Here is a 22,791-nt window from a genome sequence, read left to right as displayed (position 1 = left end):
TCCCCACATAATCCTTTCAGACTGGGACAGTTTTTTTAATGGGCTGTGCCATGAACAGGTGAGGGAAATCCTCTGGCTTTTTATTTTAACAATTCTCTGATCCAGCTCCCAGTCTAGTTTCTATCTAAACATACTCTTGGCCAGATGCAGGGGACAGGTCAGGTCTCTGAAAGACAGTGTGTGACAAGTGGGTTATGGAGACAGCAACATCTAAAATCAGTATTGCTGCTGAAGGACATCTTGTAACAAATCATAGCTAATTAATTAGACTGGGAGAAGTTTTGAAAGTAAGGTAATTGAAGTACCTTGAAGTGGTGTTGCCTCACAACTCCCTCTGGTCATGAGAACAGCCAAGGAGAACCTTTAAAGGAGGTTTTTGCTTGATAATATTTTGTTATGTTTTTAAGTATGGATGTTGTGAGAAATTGAGGGGTCTTCAAAAGCCCCTTTTGAAAAGGACAGTGAGTTTTTCTTAAGAGTCTCTGACACGGGATGCTAAGCTAGTTTCTGTGAGAACTGAACACCTTAATCTTCTTGAGATTTTTGAAACCCACCACCCAGAAACCTGAAGGTCAGCAGGTAGAAGACCCATAAAATTCCTGTGCAGTGATACAGTTCCACTGTGGACAGTTGGAAGCAGAATCTGCTTGCGTATCAGTAACTGTAAAGATACCATCACATGTCAGGCACAGCTTCTTATCAGAAGCCTGGAGTGATCTAACAAGACCCAGGTTCAGTATGATTCTACTCATTCTAAAAAAGGATTGTAGGATACTTTGCCATCTGATTATGTAATGTAAACTACAAGATTATGTTCCCGCATGAAAATCTCCTTTCTGCATTACACACCAGGAGTCACAGCAGCAGTGGTAACTCTACTTGCTCAGGGCTGAGTCACCCTCAGAGATGGAGTAGGGACCACTGGTGATTCATGTGCAGCAGCTTGAAGCCTTGTAGTGAAGGGAGGTGCTCCTTGCACCCCATTTCTTGCACCCTTGCTCCTGACATGGCAGTAAGTCTCTCCTGATGATGATCAGAGCTGTCCTCACACAGGACACACTCTTGCATTCTGAAAACCTCTGCATTTCAATCTCTGCAAGGATAAAAGTTCAAACAACTGAGTTAGGGTAACACACAGGGAGGAGTTGCAATATTCTGCTAACAAACTTCATCTTGAATTATCTGCTGAAGGAATGTCTTTCCTTCTGGATGATCATATTTCTCCTTTTAAAAGATTCAGTTTGTCACCCCACACCAGCCATATTGGATATGGATTTTAGTATCTTTTCATAAGGAGGCCCAGCTGTGTAGTATGGATGCCAGGGAAGCTGATTAAAAGGGAGTTACTTAGTGTAAAAAAGAAAAAAAAAAAAAGAACAAAAAAAAAAAAGGGCTTGTTTTTTCCAGTGATACCCAAGAGAAAACCACTTTGGGCAAAGTACATTTGTCAATCTCATCTGTCAATATCATCTTTCAGAGGCTGAGTGTAACTGAAGGTAAGCACAGAGTTTGTTTTTAGGAGGAATAAGGCAGCCTTATGTGGTTATTGATGAATAACATCAATAACTGCTGCCTGAAGTCATGTAACAAGTAAAGTAATTCAACAACCTTCAGAAAGAAGCTGTCCATAAATAACCTTACATCAGTGCTAGAGCTGTCTGACAGTGCATCTGTAATGGCACAGTATCAAGGCCATATAACATACAGTGGTTTGACTTCACTCTCTTCCATTCTGGCTGTGACCAGTAGATAACTGGGTGTACAAAAAATGATGGTCCAGATTTGGGACTGGTGACAATTTATTTTGCTGAATGGGTTAAGGAACAGCAGCTGGAAGAGAAGTTGTGAGATAAAACTGCCAGGTCCATATGAACATAGGCCATGCTCGGTGAGAGGCCTGGCCTGGTCTGTACTGCCATGATGCACAGGTCACTCACAGGCCATCTCCAGCTGTGCTGTGCTTTGGTCTTACTGGGACTGGCAGATTGGGGTGGTATTTCATGTGATGGATCTGTAGCTGGTGCCAAGCAGCCTTGCTCCACTGGCATTAGCAGGATGACTGCACTTCAGCTGAAAATCTCACACTGAGTATCTGGCCTGTTTCTCTTGGGCTTCAATAATCTCTGAGAACTGGCTTTTTGCTTCACTGCTAATGAGGTGACACACATGAAAAAAGCTTGTCATTAGCTATGGAAACAAGGAATTGCTTAGGAATTACTGCTGTAATCAACAGTATATAAAAGAGCTTTGTAACTTCTGCTTTCATGGAAAAATGAAGGAAGCAGTAATGTCTGCAGTATTCCTGGAGATTTCCACATAAATTGATTAAGTACCAGTTGCTGCACATTGGTGAAAAGTTATTCTGCTGCCTATCTTCCCTGTGTTTTGGGGACAGGGTGTGATCTGTCATTCACAACATCGTCTGTCTTTTTATAGGAAGTCAAGATTTATGGCAGAGGGAATCCAATTAAAGTTGTAGCTGTTGACTGTGGGTTGAAGCACAACATTATCCGTCTCCTAGTAAAGGTAGGTCAGCGCTTGATGCCCCTTGTCACTTATTTTGCTTTGGAAAGAGCCTCACCTGTATTCACGAGCCTTCCTTACACCTGGACACCTCCATTCTAGTTTCCCTCCTAAAGGGAGGTACAATTTTTAGGATGATTTTTATGGACTGAGAGGTGTTTTCTGCACTTGGTACGCTGTACTGAGGAGATAAGGAAGAGGACCTGTACAGCAGCCTCTTAGTCATGGGAAGAACCCCAGAAGATGAGTTCTCAAAAAATGAGGCACAACTTCTCTAAAGAACAGTGAAGGAAGGTCAACCCAGCATTGTTAAAAATAAATACTGGGGGGGGGGGGGGGGGGAGGAGGAAATTCAGTGATGGTGGTGAATGGTTGAAACAGGCCCAAAGTACTTGTGGAATGTTCATCCTTGAAGATATTAAATATCTTCTGTAGATATACAGCTGCCCTAGGCCCTCAGCAACATGTCTTAAAGTGGAAATCACCCCTGCTTTGTGCAGGGATTGGACCTGATGACCTCCTGAGGCTCCTGCATCCTGAATTATTCTTTGATTCTAGAATTCTGTGAAAATCTTTTCCTCTTTTTAGCACAGTGATGTAGCAGTTCTTGCTTCTTTAGCCACGCAGGAGGATAGAAGGCAGTGTCCTCATATTCTCTAGATGCACAGGATTTCCCTGATTCAATTTTTTAATTAATGTGGATGTTTGTCTCAGTTTTGATGTGTAGGACTACTTCTGGCATGTCATAGAACAAGGCTGGGAAGCCCTAATTTAGAAGTTAGGATGAATGCACTGTGTAAAAATGAACCTGTGTTACATGTGTACACACTTATTTTGCTTTCCATTAGTAACTTTTGATCTCATCAGTGAATTTCAGAGTAACTTGACAAACACTGAGGTGGCTCAAAGGGGCCACATCTACTGTTTTGTGAAAGTAATATGGTCAGATAGTGGAGAGAAGCTGCATCATGGGCAAAGGAGATAACTGATGACTGAAATACAAACTCAGGCTCTGGAACATGAGAGCAGAGGAAGAACCTCCTTACAAAAATTCGTTTGTTTCCCTCCTTCCTTCATTTCTTATTCCCTTGTTTTTATTTATTTTTTTTTGTCTTTTAGCGAGGTGCAGAAGTGCATTTGGTTCCATGGGACCATGATTTCACTGGCATGGATTATGATGGACTCATAATTTCTGGAGGTCCAGGGGATCCCATGAAGGCCCAGGAAGTGATTCAGAATGTCAGAAAGGTACAGTGCAACAGGCTGATTATACTTGTTAATTTGCCTTTTTTTCAAGTGCTTGAAGTAACAGTTGATTGTACTAACCTGTTACAGGCCAAATGTTGTTCAGACCTTTCAGCTGCCTGGAATATTCCTCATGTTGGTCCAGTGGGATTCGTCTCCAGCCCAATATTTACAATAAGGCTTTATAGACTTTGGTGAACAATAAATTGCAAACATGATGACCACAATTACCATACCAGTGCCTTGAAGTACCCTGTGCTCTTTCAGGTCCTCTGTGACCTTAGGAAAGAACAGCATTGATTTCAGAGCTCGCACTTGGAATAATGTCACACACTAAATGGCTGAAATGCAGTGTCACTGCTTATTTCCTCCTAGTAGTCTGACACCAACTGTGCTCTGAGGCTTCCCTCTGAACCAGAGGAAAGGGGAAACTTTCCTTCATAGGCTGTTGCCACTCTGGCATTCAGCTTTTTTCCCAAGTCTGTGAGGGAACTAGCATGGTTTTGCTGGAATTGCTGGACAGAGACACTCCAATATCTGTTGAAAACCTTTTCATTTTAGGTCCTGGAGAGCAATCGCCCAGAACCCCTGTTTGGAATTAGCATGGGGCATCTAATCACTGGAATAGCAGCTGGAGCTACTTCCTACAAGATGCAGATGGCCAACAGGTGCAGCAGCTCTTCTTCCCAGACAGAGCAGTTCAGCATTGGAAAGGGCTATGGAACAGCAGTGCTCTGCTGCTGAACTGCCTTAGCAGCAGCTGGCATGTCAGTAACATTGCTCCTTCATCCCAGCCATTCTCCTTGCCTTTAATTTGAACTGCCATGTCATTCTCTACTTTTTTTGAGTGTGTTTTGAAAGTATTTGATGCAATTGAACCCTATCAAGCTGAAGAATAGCAAAGTTTCTCCTAGGATTTATCATTTTGAGATTGTCTGCCAGTATTTTACTGCTACTATTGAACTGTTATGTACAGCCCCACAGTTACCAGCTCCTCCTAATTTTGGCACTTGAACACATTTAGCACTTCTGTCCTCTGATCCCTTTTTCTTCCAGGGGCCAGAACCAGCCTGTCCTGAATGCAGTGAATGGACAGGCTGTCATCACTGCTCAGAACCACAGCTATGCCATTGACAGCTCTGCCCTCCCTCCTGGCTGGAAGCCTCTCTTTGTGAATGCCAACGACCAAACAAATGAGGTGAGCTCCTGCTTTATTCCAAATACCTGCACAGAGAAGCCTCTAGTGAGGGAAGATCTCTGGCTTTTTCCACCTCATGTAAGCTTGCTCTCACATTATCAAGGCTAAATTTGTTGATTTTACCATCTACTTTACTTGGAGCCCTGCTTTACAGCCAGGGTAAGATGGGTACCCCACTGTACCAGCCCCACTGCACTGGATTGCAACAGTGACTTTATGATTTCCCTGAACGAAGCCTGATTAATTTCCATGATTTCCCTGCTGCTGGAGGTGCTCACTCAGCTACCATTGTCTTAGGGTTTGTGCTACAGCAGTGCAAGCCTATGTCACCAGTTTGTTGTGTTGGTTCTGTGTTGCCCATCACAGAAAAGGGATATCATTGCAGTCTAATTTGGTCTGTTATTGTAAATATAATTCCACTGACTGAAGTCATGAGGAAGAGGGGCTGCCCCTAGACAATAGCTTACAGGATCTAAGATAGAAGTCCAGTGTCAAGTGACATCCATGTTTGAGATCTCAAGCTTGCAATTGCCCATATCAAATCTTTTCCATGATGTCCAATGTTGTGTTAGTTAAATCTTGTTAATTATCAGGAAATCAGTGAAGAGAAGGTATTTTCAAAAGCAGTTTCCCTCATGGAAATATGCCTCTCTCTCTTGTTTTGTATGAATGCCCCACATCAAGTCTGGCAGATTGAACAGTGCTGTTCTAAGCTACCCATCTGATGATTTTAGAAAAAGTTTGGTTTGTCATTTGCTTTTTTCTTTATCATTACAGAAGGATATCTAAACACAGAAGGGTATCTAAACATAGACAAATTTTACCAAACAAAACATTGATACAAAAAATTTACAGCTGTTTGGCTCAATTTTTGAAATGAGTTTATTTCCGCTGGGTTGACAGACTAAACCCTTTCATTCCCAGGCCTTTCATGTTTGCTTTAGCTGGAATTTGGAGACAAAGGTGATAAGGTTGAACATGAGTCTTCTGCATCTAGTAGAATGATGTTCTTTCATGTGAGCTAAAAAGATATTTCTGTGAGCCCCCAAGCAGCAACAGTCTCCTAAACCTTCATAGATGGAGAGGGACAAGGACCGTGTTGGTTTAGCATGGGATGCACAAACAGGGTCAGGGCTGGATTGTCTGTCATGTGCAGTCTGTTGCATTCCTCTGCTTGAAGAAGAAAAAGCATTTTTTGTGGCTGACCTGACCTATCACAGCTGGACAGGGCCAGCACAGGTTTCCAAATACTGACAAGCCATGGAGTGAACATTTTGAAAAGATATTTGTATGTGACTATAAGGAACATGAGCATTCAGGGAAAATGTGACAGACTGATGGAATTCTTTACTCTGAGAGCAGAAATTCATGCCATAATGAATCAGTTGTGCTCAGCTCATCTCTCATCCCTGTCCTATCCTGACATCCCACCCTGCAGCTCTGGATGGCACTGTGGCTCTACGCGAGACTGTTTGGGCTCCTTTGTCCATTCCTAAGGGAAGCAGGTTGTATCACGACTCCTTTTCCCTGAATTTCCTCTTGAGGAACTTCTCTACCCCCGTCTGGAGTTGGGGACCATGAGGACTACCTACAGGGTAATCTTCCAGTGGATCATGCTTCTTGGTGCCATCAGGCCACTCAAATGAGAAATCATTTTTCCTGGCTCCAGCTGAAATTACAAACATTGTCTCTAAACTCAGTTTAGGTCCTTCATAGCTGTTGTTTGTCCACAGCAGTAGTCCCAGCTACATTGTGCCCAACCCAGGGCAGAGATCAAGGCCCTGTGTCAGCATTTAAAGTGAATTACGGAAATCAAGAGTGTGACCAAAATCCAATCATCCTATGACACAACCAATCAGCTTGGGATGGTTAAACCATTCATTCCATAACAGCCTTGTCCCAGGTGATCTTTTCTTGCCAGGTATGTTTTTCTTCTCTGCCCAGTCCCAGGACTGCCTCTGCAGGGAGCCCAGTGTACCTGCTCTGTCGGGTGCTTGCAGCTTATCAGTGTTTGGTGTTGCAGTGAAAGCAAGGTCTCCACTGTGCCCCCCAGTCCATGGACAGCTGAGAGTTGCACAGGCCCTGGAGGGTTAACAGAGCAAGAGACTGGGAATGAAATGGGTGTCAATTTGACAAACCCTAGAAACACATCAGTCCTTTGGCCTTCAGTGCTTACAGGGATAAGGTGTGGCTTTCTGTTCACTTGCTTGCTTGTCAGGAGGTGTCTAAGAGAGTTGCTTTTATTCTTGCAGGGAATTATGCATGAAACCAGATCGATTTTCACAGCGCAGTTCTATCCAGATGCAAATCCTGGGCCAAGGGACACAGAGGTAAAGTATGAGGGCTGATCTGGTCTTGCTTTCAGGTGGCCTTGTGGGTGCAGATACATATCAGCTGGTGTACCAGTTGGTGATGGTCCTAAATCTTCGGTCTGGAAGTGTCAGGATCCTGGCAAAGGGCCCAGTCATGTATAGGCTTTTTGTCTGCTTAGCTTGATCTGGAGCTAATTACAGTCAGCAGCAAGAGGTCTATTGACTTCTTAGTGCTTTGGATCAGTGATCCCATTCATATGATGTGTATGTATTGAGTCCTGGTGGGATTATCTCTGTGTTGGAAGTTACTAGAGTGCTTAAGCCTTTGCAGGATCAGGCTCAAATTTCTTGCAAAAGAGACTGAAAAAGGAATAGGATTTTGTCTTAACAGTAAAAAATACTAGCCAGATGCTTTGTAAGAATATCATTAACTTTCTAATACACTTTAGTTCCACTTTCAAATTTTATAATTACTATAGAGTTATGTAAATGGATTCATACTTCCTCACTCTGGTTCTCCTAAGTGAAATGAAATTTTAATCCCCCATCTGTGACTTCACACAAATTCTGTAACAACTGGTTGCATAGTCACACAATATGACTAAGCAGCACCAGGGGATGTGGAAGGCAGAGGAAGCATGTCTGAACGTAAATAAACTATTTAGCATTTCCTGAGAGAGGAAGATGGAAGAATACCTAGAAATGCTTATTTTAATCTTAATTAGACGATGGTGATTAAACCTGCAAGTAAATCTCTTGATATCAGGAACTTTCATAGCAATCTGATTGACTAGTGAATCTCAGAGAACTCAAAAAACTCAACTGTGTGTTTTTTCCAAGTCTGTGCACTCCCACTACTGGGATGGTTTGATAACATAGTGCCTATCTTGATAGGCTTGCAGGACCCATCCATGCTCCTTCAACAGGTAAATTCCCAGCAGTCAGCCAGTCTCAGGGGCTGTGTGGCAGAAGTCTGGCAGGTGTGGGGTGGGTGGGAAGCTTTTCCACTGCCTGTAGCTGCCTGATTTCAGTGAGGGTCCTGCTGCCTGCCTGCCCTGCCTGGTTGGAGAGCACTTTTCGGACAGCTGCCCTGGGACCTCCTCTGGAAGGACAATTCTGATTTCACACAAGTGATGTTTAGCTATCCATGCTCAGAACCCTGCTCTGTAGCAGGCACCATTCCAGATGGCTCCCTGAGATAGTTCAGTGTATGCTCTTCTGTGTTTTAGCTTTTGATGCACGTTCACTTGTTGCACTGGCAGCCACATAGAAGCAGAGCACACAGACATGAATGATGTGTGTTTTCTTCCTGATTATGACTTCAGTTTCTTGAATGCAGCTTTGTCAGATATGTCAAAGTTGTTATATAAATTTCAAATAATGATCCCCTCTTCTCAGATGGTGTAAACCTGCCTGCTGAAGGCAGCAGAGCAGAGCTGATTGCATGAGTTCACAAATGGCCTGGTTTTTCCTTCTTTGCTTGGTATATATTTAGTTCAACTTTGGCAATAAATGCATGTGTTTATTTTTCCTAGTTCCTATTTGATTCATTTATCTCCCTGGTTAAGAGAGGGAAAGGCACCACCATTTCTGCGGTCCTTCCCAAGGCTGGAGTGACAGCTTCTAGAGTGGAGGTCAGTGTACAGATATTTTCATGCCTGTTGCTGAGAACTAATTAATTCCTACTGAACCCATGGCATGAAATAGCACATGGAAATCAAAGAAGACTTCTCTTATAAAAGTCCTGACAGCTGCTTATCACACAGTCATCTGGCCTCTCTTGTGTTATTAACTCCCTTTTCTTTGAAAGAATTTTAAATTCTGATGTTTCATGTATTTTCTTTGCAGTTCTCCCAAGAAAGGTACACTCATAACAGCATAATTGCCCTGGGATAATCTGGCCATGAGATTTTGTGCCAGCAGTATAGTGTTGGTGCTCAGTGGCTTAGCAAATAAGTCTGAAATTCCTAATGTGAGCTGAATTTCATACAGTTTTTCTGTCTTAGAGGCAGCTGGATTTTGTGGGCAGCCAAAGTGAGGCATGGTTGTCTATAAGCACATGATACAATTAACATGTTTATTATATACCCTATCCATGAGCCACACGTTTCTCTAAATGGAGATATATGGGAGAATTCCAGTAGAAATGCTCTTAAGAAGTAAAACCGAGGTGATTCTGAAAGTGACTTCTTCTTTGAAAACTTATGTTCTGTAATTTAAGACTGTTCAGTGCTGCACAGTCTCTGTTCATTTCAACATCCACTACACTGGGACTGATTGTTTTCATGCCATTTGACACTTACAGGTCTCCAAAGTTCTCATTCTAGGATCCGGGGGTCTGTCGATTGGTCAGGCAGGGGAATTTGATTACTCTGGATCACAGGCTGTGAAAGCCTTGAAGGTGAGGAGATACTGTGAAAATACTAATCTCATCTTTCTCTTCTCACAGCTAAACTGGTCCTCCAACTGTGTCCAACTGGAGCAGGGAAGATGGTGAGGATAAATGACTGTAGGGAAAATTAGGCATTTTTGTTGGTGAACTTCCTGGTTGAGTGATGTGAGTTAACCACTCAGAATTATCTTCCAAAGAGAGATGTTCTGGGAGTTTCCATTGCAGTCTTCAAGCAGTTTGTGATGTCTGCCTGGTTGCTCCAGGCTTGCTAAACTGAATGGAAATGGAGGAGGAGGAATATGGTCAGATGTACCTGAGCTGAAATTACTGGATCTTCCGTGGTATGTTAACACACTGCAAGGTTGACAACCAATAACAGCTGAACAATTGGCTGCTGCTATACAAAAGAACCCCTAATAGAGGCAGGTTTTATAAATGGTATTTATTTTAAATGGGATGAACTTTTTAAAGGTCATATATGTCAAGTTCTGTTTCCAGAATAGGTCCTAGAAAGGTTACTAGGGCAAAAGTTCATGCTAGGAGAAGGAGTAGAATGGTGGAATGTCCTGTGATGGGGTTATTACTGGTAATGTAAGAGTTACCTAGGCCCCAATTTCATGTCTAACCTCATGTGAAGGAGGAAGCAGGAACTTGCAGAAGCCTGACAGAGAGCAGAAGTAGCAGCTGCCTTCAGATGAGGTGATGGTTGTGAGTGGTTCTGAGGCAGTTCTGATGTCACGAACATTCTATTCCTGTGCTGACCCTGGACTGAAGGAACAAAAAAATCGGTTTCAGTAATGTTAAATATCATCTGGGGCTGCTCTGGGTTCGTCCCCATGTTGCAACACATCTTGTATTGCATGTGTGTTGTTTGTGTACTGCATTGCTATTGCTGGCTACTAGTTCAAACTGACCACATCATCAAGAGACAAGTACAAGTCAGGAGGGGAGGATGCCAGAGTTGGAGAGAGTCAATAATGACCCATTTGGAAAGGATTTTTTTCCCCTCCCTCTTTTGTCCTTCAAAGCTTGGGTTTGTGGAAAACAGCGGGTTTTTTTAGTGATAAATCTCCCCAGCTTGACATCCCACAGTGCCCTTCCCCTTCACATGGCCACCCAAGAGCTGCTGTGGTCTGTAGGCTGATCAGCCATTCCAGAGGCAGAACTTGCCCTTCCTGACCTTGCCTTTGGCAGAGGCACTTAGGGTTGAATGTGAGAGAGGAGTGGCTGGTCAGCCCTGCCAAGGAAAGCAGCAGAGCATGGCTGGGAGAGAATGGACAGTTAACAGGAGACAAGAGAGATTTCTTTCCCCTTAGACTTCTTCATTTTGTTTTATTTTTTGTTATGAATCAACACAGATTCTCTGTGCTGATGTTCTGATTCATTCTGCTCTGTGCTGCTGCTCTTGCTTGGCTCTCAGATGCTGATTCATTATAAGAAGGTGATGATACTAATATTCAGCCTTGGACAGTTAAATGGGTGCTTCTTTTAAAGACTAAAATCTTGAGGAGATGGTACTTCCACACTCAGTAAATCTGTATCTGCAAAAATGTTCATCAAAGGCAGGAACAACCCCTGAAGAGCAAGGCCTGGAAGCATCTGTGAACAACAGACTGGCTTGTGATCACCTCAAAAATCTTCTGGATTACCTTCTGTGGGGATTATCCCAACTGAGCTGAATATGGGTGGATATTACACAAAAAGAGAAATTGAACCCTTCTGGAGTATTACTAATTCATTGCTTTAATCAAGTTGTAACAAATGTCTCCATCAGGACAGGTGACCATTATGCAGAGTTCTGTGTGTTTATAAAAAACTGAAAAAGGCAGAAGTTGAAGGAAAGGGTTGCAAGAGCATGTGGATTAAAATCTAACATCCCAAGCAATTGGGCCAGAATGATGTGATATCAGTGAAACATGTCTCTCAGCACAGTGAGCATTAATTCTGTCATTAGTCATCCTCATCATCACTGCTAGCTGGTCTTTAAGATACCTTGTCAAAGATAAGCAGAGAAGAAAGAGTTGAGATGTGCAGACAGTCCAGCTTGTTGGAAAGTGATAAACTTTTCCCTCCCCCATTTGTTTTGACAGAATTGTAACCATGAGGTTCTGAATACATTTATTAGAGAAGAATGTTTTGGTCTTTTCCCTCACCACCACCGTGGAAACTAACCGGTTAAGGATCATTTGTCTAAATCCAAAATATTTTCCATAAGGATTTTATATCTTCTTTCCCTCCCCTGTTCCACACATTTCCAAGGAAAGTGTGCTTCAGTGAAAAAAAATCCAACTTTTCACAGGGAAAAAAGGTCAGCAGAAATTTACAGCCTGTCTTTAAGGCAGTTTTTAAGTTATCAAAGGAAGGAGAGGAAATGTTATCCTACACCTGAACACTGAGAGCTCTGAGTGAGAATCCCACTGCTCCAGGGGAGCTATTTCTTTGTTCCCCCAAAGCAGTGAGACAATCACAAATCTTAAACAAACACAGAAAAATCCTACGGCATTTTCATGCTTATTGTGAACTGAGGGAAAATTGCACTTTCTGTACTGATCCTAGCAACACTTCTGCAGCATTTTCTCCAGCCTGTTTCTTTATAATATTTTCAAAATATTGTCACTGTTCCTCTTTTCAATGGGAAATGTTGTTTTTTAACCTTTTAACAATTTCCATACAGCAAATCTTTCTTTTGAAATGTAATTTGCATCTATAATTAGCATTTTTTGCAAATGGTGTGTTTGTTTGTAGTTTTACCTGAAGTTGATGGAGATTAGAATGAATTCCTGTAAAAATGAGGCCGCAGCCTTTGCACTTTTCAGTCCACCTTTTCAACAAAGCAGTAGAACAATTTCCTGTATCCGCATGTCTACTGCATGTGGTTGACACATTTTTTTTAAGCTTGGCCACACTCATCATTATTAGCAAAACTTGGTTGGTTTCCTCATTATGTGCAAATAATTCAAGAGTGAGGAGGATTGATCTGCCCCACTTTGACTCAGACTTTTCTATTACTGAGCAAACTAGTGCATTTCTGTCTGTAGCTAAAGAGTGGCAAGACTTTTATAGCAGGAAACAGATAAACTTTATTATCTATTATCACTCTATCTCAGTTTCTCATCTGTGACAGAGAAAGAGCAGTGTAAAGTTCTGGCTAACGTTCATCTTGCATAGAAAGGCAGAGTTTGTATTTTACTATGTGCAATATCAAATTAAAAAGTTATGGGACAATATTTTTAAACTGATAATACCAGGACAAAAAAGTATTTCTACAGAAAGTCAAAGCAAAAAATGTATTTTTACTAGTTGGTGCAAAAATCTGAGAACTTCAAAGACCTACTGCTTGGCAAGAAAAGATTAGCTTTTGATTACATTTTTTGCTTTGACACCTTTAATCTGACTTCCAAAGGAAGACAGGCATGAGTATGGTGGAGTTTGTTCCTGTTTCTTCTATATAACTCCTAAATGTGTTAAACAATTTCAACCAAATTTCTGAATCATGTGGGAATCTTCATTTCCTCAAGATTCACAGGCACAAAAGTAAAGAATTGGCATTAGCTCAGCCTGGTACAAGAGACCAGAAGTTGATGCCATGAAGATTTTTTGCCTTTTCTTTTATGCCCCTATTATACCTTTTTACTACTTCTGTATTCCTGGTGCTTTTTGCCTACATTCTTGGACTTGTTTGTCAAGCTAAGAGACTCAACATTTTAGAAGCTTCGTAGCTAGGGATCAGTGTGCCCCAGACCCCAGGGTCCTCTCCAGAACACATTTTGTAAACTAAGATAGAACCATCCAGGGGAAGGTTCCTTGGGGAGGGGGGCTCACTTGAGCCTCTCATTGGGGAATCTTTGATAGATATGCTAATTAGTAAGATCTATAATGTTATACCCAATCTTTGGGGGAGACTTGGCAAGGTGCATTTTGATGTATATGACCTGAACATGTGCACCTAAGGATCCTTAAAATAAATACCAAGGTAAAATCTCTTTTCCCCTTCTAACTGTGTATGACTCTTGATTTCAAGACCAGGAAAAGGCATCAAAGTCTCTTACAGGACAGTACATAATTGTTTTAAGTCTGCTCTTGGTAAATTGCGTGATGAGCCCCATCTCTTCTTGCTGGTGCTGCTGCTGTTGTTAGCTTTTTCCCCCCACATGTGCCTATTTTTAATGCAGATTTTAATTTTTCAGGAAGAAAATGTGAAAATTGTTCTCATGAATCCCAATATTGCTTCAGTGCAGACCAATGAGACTGGCTTAAAGCAGGCTGATGCTGTCTACTTCCTCCCCATCACTCCACACTTTGTCATTGAGGTCATCAAGGCAGAGCGTCCCGATGGATTAATTCTGGGCATGGGTGGCCAGACTGCTCTCAACTGTGGTGAGTGTGATACAGGTGCCTTGGCACTCCAGGCAGGCAGAATCATGGTTTTTACCAGGTAACAAGTAAAGTAATAAGGGACAGGACCAGAGGAAACGGGCTCTGGTTTTACCAGGGGACATTTAGATTGGATATTAGGAAAAATTTCTTCACTGAAAGGATGGTCAAGCATTGAAACAGGCTGGAAGTGCTCAAAAGGTGTGTGGTTGTGGCACCTGGGGACATGATTTAAAGGGGTACATAGTGCTGCTGAGTAAACATTGGACTTGTTGATCTTAGAGATCTTTTCCAACCTGGATGATTCTCTGATTCTGCCACATGTTCTGCAGATTTTATTTGTGCAGGCATCCAAGCCCCACGTGCCTCACTCACTGGTCAGGTTACTGAGGGATACAGGCAGAGACACCAACCATGGGGGAGTGAGTCACTGCTAAGCTGTGAATGTAACATCTAATTGCTGGGTTTGGTACTTTAAAGTAATTAATATGTCCTGCTTTTCATCTTAAATCGTAGTTATCATAGTTGGATTGGGGATATTTTGACCATCTTGAGGCAGAAATCAAAAGGAAATGTTACCTTCATTTAATTTCTTGCACCAATATTCACCTGTGCTGCTTTGCTCTGTGGTGCAGATGATGGCCAAGCAGTAACTCTAGATTATCCCAGGTTTCGTAGATCTGAGGACAGAAAATTTCATGTTATAGTTATGAGTTCTGACAAAAATAATAAAATTAGCTGTGGATGAGCTCAGACAAGTTGTCAGCTAATCAGATATCTTTTGAATACTTTCTTTGTTCTAAATTTTCTATATTCTTCCCTGTGAGGGTGGTGAGGCCCTGGCACAGGTTGCCCAGAGAAGCTGTGGCTGCCCCATCCCTGGTAGTGTCCAAGGCCAGGTTGGATGGGGCTTGAAGCAACCTGGTCTGGTGGAAGGTGTCCCTGCCCATGGCAGGGGGTTGGAATGAGATGAGCTTTATGGTTTCTTCCAACCCAAACCATTCTGTCCTTCTCTAATTCTATGATTCTTCATCTACTATCATTCCTCAAAACTGTGTCTTTGTTTACTCTGCAGGAGTGGAACTCTTCAAGCAAGGAGTACTGCAGCAGTATGGTGTGAAGGTCCTTGGTACCTCAGTTGAATCCATCATGGCTACAGAGGATAGAAAGCTTTTTTCTGATAAACTAACTGAGCTAAATGAAAAGATTGCTCCTAGCCTTGCAGTGGAATCGGTAAATCAGATAAATTTGAAGATGTGATTGCTATTACTGTTGCCCATTTGACTTAGTAAAAATATTTCTCATTTTGTAGAGTGAAAGATGAATGCAACTGTGGATGCTGTAGTGTGTACAGCACTCCTCGGTGATTAATGCTGGGTCACCATGATTTAAAATGAGTGAAAATGCAATTAAGCACTGGGAAAACCTAAACTAATGTACCTATTGACAAGAAAAGTTAAATTATGTTGGGGCGACTCCTGTGCTGCAGCACAAAAGTATGTGACATGTCAGGGGTGCTTTTCTTAAATTATATACAAGCCATTTAGAGTTAGGATTCCAGGTCCCCCAAATCAGCAGTGCTGAAATCTTTCTTGAGGATGGGAGTATGAAAACATAAAATTTGATTTGGTGGAAAGGTCTGTTCGAGTCTGGAGGAAATTAAACAGGTCTTAAACTGGGATGTCTTTTGGAGGGGTTATTTCATGCTGAAGTCTCTGAAGACAGACCATGTAAGGACATTGTCCATGGTAGGTCAGCAAGGAAGTCCATGTATAGTGAAGGACAGAAGTCACCTCCCTGAGTGCATGTTGCAGTTTTCTGCTGTTTGGCAGAAAAAGGCAATATTATAAAGCAAACTTTTATTATTTTCATTTTATCTTCAGACAGTTTAGTGCCTTACTGATGGGATTTCCAGTTAACCTTGTAATCAGAATTGAAGACTTTATTCATCTGAATTGCTATCTATTTCTGAAATGTACTCCCCTCTCCTTTAAGGTTGAAGACGCTCTGAAGGCTGCTGAAAAGATTTGCTACCCTGTCATGATACGTTCTGCCTATGCTCTTGGTGGTCTGGGGTCTGGCATATGTCCTGATAAGGAAAGTTTGCTGGACCTTGGTACAAAGGTATGTCTGGAACTGCAAACTCTGGGAATGGAACTGAACATCTGATTTTCTTAAATACTATTCTAATGTCATAGACACTGGAATTGTACATACCTTACCTTTCATCTTATCTGTAAAATGTTGCCCTGGTTAGGAACTGCCCTCTTTTCATAATTCCTGGTGACTTGGATAATGAAAAGGGCTCAATGACAGATCTTTTCAATTCATTGAAATCAAGTCATAATTTGAGCAAGTTTTTCAGCAGTTTTAGTCTGAAAAGTAACGTATTAGCCTATATTCACCTACTTTCATGAGTAAATGATTATGAACAGTGTCAAGGAAGTTGAAACATTTGAAATGCTGAGTGATAATGTGGTCTTAGGGACAGAAGAGCTGAGAAGCTTGGGCCTCTTTTATGTTTTTGTCTGAAGATGGTAATTTTCCTAGGTCAAAAGCTCATTTAGCAGGATGACACTTCATAATTTGACAACTACCAGCTGTCTCTGGCTGTGAAGACAGCTCTTTTTCTGCAGAAAATCTGGGATTGTTTAAACATTTGCTGTGAAAAATAAACAGATAATTGGGGAAAACCAATCAAAAGCTTTTTTCCCTGTCAAAAATACAGAATTTCAGGAAATAAAACTCTATCCCTGTGGGTTTCTAAAATTCTTGGGTTTGTTTTTTCCCGGCTTGCTGAGCCTCTTAATCTTTCACTTATCTCTGGAAAGAAATACTGCGGATGCCACTAAGAGCTGTATGTGCAAATGACTTCTCTGTGTTCCCCCCCTCTGCTGTCATGCAAACAGACTTTGGGTCTGGTGTGCTCAGTGCTGAACAAACACTGCTTGGGCAGTGTCAGCTGTGGGAGACTCAGCGGACAGGACTGGCACATGTAGGGGAGGCAGTGGGGGCAGGAACCCCATTTTACAGATCCATGGTGAGGTTGGAAATGCGTCGCTTACTCAGGTTCACTCATGGGCTGTGTTTAGAGGAAGCAGAAATTCACCCATAAACCTTGGGAGTGCAGCTGTCTGACGGCTTTATACCAAAACGTTTTTCAGTGGGAAAATTCTTTTCAGCAGGAGAATCTGATTTTGATGAGCACTTTGTGGTTTTTTTAAAAAAGTAAGCCTGCTGCCTACCAGCACCCCCTGACTCCTTTCTGCAGAGTTGTTCCCAGTTAATACTTCTGCCAGGCGTTACTTCATCCTAAGTGCGAAGTCTGGCATTTCTACTTGTTAAATGTCATCCTATTAATCATGGATTAATGCTAAAATTGATCTGGATCTCTCTGCAAGGCTTCCTGTCCTTCAGAGAGTCAACACCAACTCCCAGTTCAGTATCAATATTTCAAAATTTATAGTGAAAACCAATCTGGGTCTTGTTGAATTAACTCCAATTTGGATGCTCATTTCCACTGTCCAGCAGTTATGAAGATGATCTGTAGTAATTCAATGAACTGGCTTTTCAGGCACTGGACTGAACTGTTTATAATTCAGATAGCTGAACACTGATAACACAGCTAGTTCAGGTAACCTGGCCTTGAGGTTGTGTCTCCCAAGTCTGCTCATTGAGTGAGAGAAGGCACCAGACACTGGAGCAGCCAGGACTGGTTTGCAGGAGTGGTTAGGTGTTCCTGCTACATCCCCACCAAGTCAGTGCCTGCCTAGGCCAGGAGTGAAATGACGTTCCTCAAACCATTTTTTTTTTTTTTTTTTAATGTGTGATTTTGGCAACTGAGCTAAGGGCAACATTTGAGTAACAGCTTGAGTTAATGACAGATGGGACCAGACTGAAGAGACAATTCATGGGCAGCATTATAACAAGAAGCTTCGCTAAAGGATGGATTGATGATGTGCCCATCACTTTCTAGAGTTTTAAGCGAGTATTGATTAATGTTTTCTATCTGCTAATATTAAGGCCGTGTATTTGCTTAGATTATGCTCATTTACCAACAAACTGTATTTTTCATTTTTGTCTCATGTGCTGAGGAATACTTTCAACATTTGTTTAAGAATAAATCATGACCCTTGCCTCTGGCTAGTATGCCAATGACAAGCAGCATTATTAATGCTATTAATTACATAGTGTTTGCTGGCACCCACACTCCCATCACTCGGTCATTTTGCTTTTTGCAGCATTCTCCTATTAAAGTCCTTGGGGCTGCCCACATAAAAGCATGCCTGTTGCATGACTGAAGCCTTAGATGTTTTTATATTTCTATTTGTAATTTATATACTGTTGAAAGCACACATGCCCAACCTTTTTTTTCCCCATCATATCACGTAAATATTTTCAAATGTGCCTTTCAAATCACAGTAAAGCAATTTTTTAAAAAGAAAGAAAGAAAAAGGAAGTGCTTGTCATCAGTGTTATGAACTTTATTTATTTTCATCTTTCAGTTGGTCTGGGATGTCTGGAGATAAGTCACAGAAGTCTTAAATGGGGAGTATGGTCTTATAAGGGGTTTGGTGCAGGTTTCTTGGGGGGTGTTGTGTTTTCGTGTGTTTTTTTTTTTTTTTTTTTTTTTTTTTTTTTCCTTTTTTTTCTTGGATGTTTATTTTCCCTAACCTATTCCCAGGCATTTGCAATGACTAACCAAATTCTGGTGGAAAAGTCAGTTGCTGGCTGGAAAGAGATAGAGTATGAAGTTGTGAGAGATGCTGCTGATAACTGTATTGCTGTCTGCAACATGGAAAACATTGATGCTATGGGAGTCCACACAGGTAGGCTTGGGCACAGGGTGGCTCAATGACTTTTTTTATGCAGTGCCCTTCTACCTGGTGTTATTGACAGAACTTTGTGATTGATGAGGTGGGCTAGAAAAATACTGTTCAGGTCCTGAATAAAGCCAGATTGAGTGTGAAACAGACTAAACCTATACCTGTGATTGTGTTTTCCGTAAGATTCCCCAGCCTGTCTCTAACTCTGGGCTTCTGACTATCTGTGCTTTTCATCAGCTGTGCATCTACAAGTTGTAATCTCTGGTAATGTCATTACTAGTAGTGGGTTAGCAAAAACAGTGACTTCTGTGGCCACAATTTACTGCTGCTGAGCTGCTTCTCATTTTCCTTCTCTGCTACCTTGTGACAAACAGGAGATTCTGTTGTAGTGGCTCCAAGCCAGACACTCAATAATGAGGAGTTTCAGATGCTAAGGGATCGTGCCATCAAAGTTGTCCGACATTTGGGGATTGTGGGAGAGTGTAATATCCAGTTTGCTCTGCATCCAACTTCCCTGGAGTACTACATCATTGAAGTTAATGCCAGACTCTCAAGAAGTTCAGCTTTGGCCTCCAAGGCGACAGGGTAAGATTATTTTAAAAAACCAAAATGCTACAGAACAAACAAATGAATAAACAAAAAATTTAGGAGAGCAGAACAGAAAGAGAGAAGTACAACAAGGGATTTGGATTATTTAAATAAGTAGGTGACAGCTACAAGGAAGAAGAGTTCCGGCATCTGCTTTCCATGTAGTTAAAACATGGAGTTGTAGCTCACATTTTCATCAAGGAAGACTGAAGTTGGCTGTTAGAATTCTGGAGCAGTTAGGTCATTAAGGTGCAGATTTCTGCATGGGAAGCTTCTAAGAACAGCTCTTGTCAGCATCTGTTAGGATTCACCCTTAGAGAGTTGGTCCTGCTGGGAGATGGAGGGTGGGGTTAGTGAGCCCTCCAGGTCATTCCAGTCTGCTGATGCTGTTACTACAAATGGAAAAACTCCCAGGAGGCATGTGTGGTGGAGCCTACTCCTTACAAAGCACATCCACTGTATCCATATGTTGTCTGCAAATCATCTCTGGGACCCAGAGGGCACAGTTATTAATGAGCTGTCTGTCAGATTGATGCAAATGGCATTGCTAGCTGCCTTTGTTTTGTTGGCTAATCATAAACTAATCAAGATAAGGATGGTCAAAGCAGGCTGTTTAAAAATTGGCTTCTTAATTGCACTTTGCAGATGCTGTTGAGAGGCACAAATTAATCTCTAATTTGCAGTTCTCAACAACTCTTACAGTTGTTTAAGAGCCGTAGCTGGAGCCATAGGCTGGAGATAAGCCATGATGTTGGGCAGTGGGCGTTTGATTGTTTTCTTTTTGGATGACAGATTTGCAGCTAAACATATCTGTTAGAGTGGCTCACTGTGGGTGTGACAGCTACTGAAAGGGGTGGCTTTGTGGATAAAAAAGCAAGTCCCAGATCTAAGGAAGTAGCTCTGCAATGTGTTGAGGTAGGAGGCTGGGTGGGTCCTGCTGTGTTTGAGCTCAGGAGCCTTCCATTGTGTTGAGGAGGGACGGTCACCTCACATCTGTTTAATTGGATCTGTTCCTGGGATTTGCCAAAGCAAAGTACTTTCCACTCTACTGTTCTCTACTTCTCCTCTCTGACAGGTATCCATTAGCATTCATTGCTGCCAAAATTGCCTTGGGGATTCCCTTGCCAGAAATCAAGAATGTAGTAACAGGAAAAACCTCTGCTTGCTTTGAGCCCAGCCTCGATTACATTGTGACCAAGATACCCCTCTGGGATCTGGACCGTTTTCAGCACACTTCCAACCAGATTGGGAGCTCCATGAAGAGTGTGGGAGAGGTGAGTTCAAGACTCTCACCTTCCATTTCACCACTTGGGAAAGCCATTTCTCTTTCTGGGAAACCCTCAGAACATCTATCTTCAAGGACCTAATGAATCTGAACTCATATAGTAAGCTTAAATAATTTTTATCCAGTACTACAATTAATGGAAATGAGTTAGGACTGTGTAATGTTGGATATCACAATGTGGATTCATAAATGGCTTGATTCCTAAAGGAAGAGATCACTATGGATCAACTGGGGTTGACTTTTCTTAACACTCACTCCAGGGCTCTTAGAGTTATTTTTTGGTTTGAGGTTCTGTAGTGGTGGTTAATTACAGTATAATTTCACCAGTAGTAGTGTGTTAAGATTTTCAGTGGTGCCCATGAGCCACAGCTTTCAGTTCTTTCCAAGTTATTTTTCCTGTGTTAAAACCATATGCCAGATCTCAGCCTACTTCTTCTCTTGAAATCCAAACACAAATTATCATCTTGCTCTCAAGTTTTGATTTCTTTTACAGATTAAGTCTCTTACATCAGATTTTAAGGTGTCTGGACAGTAACAGTATTTTCAGACCACATTTTAAGAGGGGGAAAATGAAACAAAATTGGTAAATTACCCACTTAATTAGTTATTAATTACCTATCAGTTAAAATAAAAGCAAAAATAAGTATTTGTGCATTTTTTCAGCTGCCTTTTCGAATAGCTATTTTATTAAATTATTTTTGCATGCAAGACCTTCCTAATGTCATTGTTGCCATTAGATAAGAAGCCTTCATCAGAACTGGAAAGATTAATTAGAATTTGATTTTCCATTGGCACTTTTGGCTTTTAATGGTGATGAGGTGGGTTTTTCGTTTTCAGTGAGATGATGCTTCCTGATATTAACCCTCTCTCCTTAGGGGTTTTGGGACTGTTCCGTAGAACTGGAGTTCCGAAATACAGTTGCCTTGTGCACCATCAGCTGTGGACACTTCCTGGCCATACACATTTACAGAAGGCAATGTTGAGTCCTTCCAGAGTTCATATGTCACAGAAGTGCCTAAACCTGTGTCCTTTTCCAGGCAGAATGCTGGGTAAAGGCAGGACAGAAATACAGGGAGAGTCAGTGCTCTAACAGTGCAGGTGAACTGAAGCAGGGATGGAGAAGCTCCAGGGATGCAGTTTGCAGCTGGTGGAGGTACTGAGAAAGAAGGTTAATCTGCAGGACCTGGAGAGGGAGTCTTTGAAGCAAACAGTTTCTTGCCATTGTGTCTCTATTAGTATGGCACAGTCATCTCCCCAGGCCTGAACTTGAAGCCAGATCACAGGACCTACTGCATTTTTATTTATTGGACAGTCTGGCCTGGCTTGGCCTGGCCTGGCTTTTCCTGAGCTCTGTTGTGCTGGGCAGTGGGCCTGGAGCTGTGAGAAAATGACGTTATTTCTTCTTTTGACATTTTTCAGCATTGTGTTTGAGAAGATTTTTATGCTGTTAGGGTTTCACTGCACTGGGAAATAAAAATGTAAAAGTTTGAGAAAGGTCTCTGTTACCTCACAGATTTCTAGACAGAAAGGCTTGTTTTCTTATTAGATATGATGTCAAGACTGAAGGAGGGAAGCCCCAGTGCTGCTATGCCAAGGAGGAGTAATTGTTTAAGAGGGCCCTCACAGGGGAGAGTTACTGTTAAATGTAATTGAAAGGAAGAGGAGCAGATTTCTCCTGAACCTTAAAATTCCCACTGTGAGTTTCTATCTCTAACAGGTTGTTAAACAGAAATATTCTTTTGTATTACTATATCCATGCTGCTGCATAATGTTTCCCTCTACCAGAGTGCTTCAAAGCAGTTTACAGAGGAGAGCAGCATCCTCCTGTGTGCTACAGACAGGGAGATGGAAACCAAAAGCAGTCGCTTGACTGGAACTCCCCATTGATACCATGAGCAGAGTCAGATCTAGAAATGGGGCTACCAAGGCTCAGTCAGCTGCACCTTACAGCCAGCAGGACTACCTTAGATCGGAGTCCAAAGGCTGCCATGTTTCTGTGTGCTTGTCTGTGTGGTTGGAACTTTCTCCACTCTGTTACTCAGGGCACA

At 41.9% G+C, this 22,791-nt stretch overlaps 1 protein-coding gene across 1 annotated transcript in view; it reads left to right on the top strand.

Annotated features, from left to right (window-relative positions):
* Window positions 1-22,791, top strand: part of CPS1 (carbamoyl-phosphate synthase 1) — a gene marked incomplete at both ends in the record, with an annotated part of 98,185 nt that overhangs the window by 19,856 nt on the left and 55,538 nt on the right. Inside the window, 13 exons of the mRNA XM_082284632.1 lie at window positions 2,437-2,526; window positions 3,643-3,771; window positions 4,330-4,436; window positions 4,825-4,966; window positions 7,219-7,296; window positions 8,814-8,912; window positions 9,584-9,679; window positions 13,858-14,047; window positions 15,120-15,277; window positions 16,040-16,168; window positions 18,729-18,873; window positions 19,245-19,455; window positions 20,534-20,732. Of these exons, the coding sequence (XP_082140758.1) occupies window positions 2,437-2,526; window positions 3,643-3,771; window positions 4,330-4,436; window positions 4,825-4,966; window positions 7,219-7,296; window positions 8,814-8,912; window positions 9,584-9,679; window positions 13,858-14,047; window positions 15,120-15,277; window positions 16,040-16,168; window positions 18,729-18,873; window positions 19,245-19,455; window positions 20,534-20,732 (1,773 nt within the window). The remainder of the gene's footprint in view (window positions 1-2,436; window positions 2,527-3,642; window positions 3,772-4,329; window positions 4,437-4,824; window positions 4,967-7,218; window positions 7,297-8,813; window positions 8,913-9,583; window positions 9,680-13,857; window positions 14,048-15,119; window positions 15,278-16,039; window positions 16,169-18,728; window positions 18,874-19,244; window positions 19,456-20,533; window positions 20,733-22,791) is intronic.

This window comes from Coloeus monedula (genome assembly GCF_965178545.1).
Source record: "Coloeus monedula genome assembly, chromosome: 7".
NCBI classification, from domain to species: Eukaryota; Metazoa; Chordata; class Aves; order Passeriformes; family Corvidae; genus Coloeus; species Coloeus monedula.
Note: the sequence above shows the minus strand (reverse complement) of the source record. Positions and strands in the feature narration are given on the sequence as shown.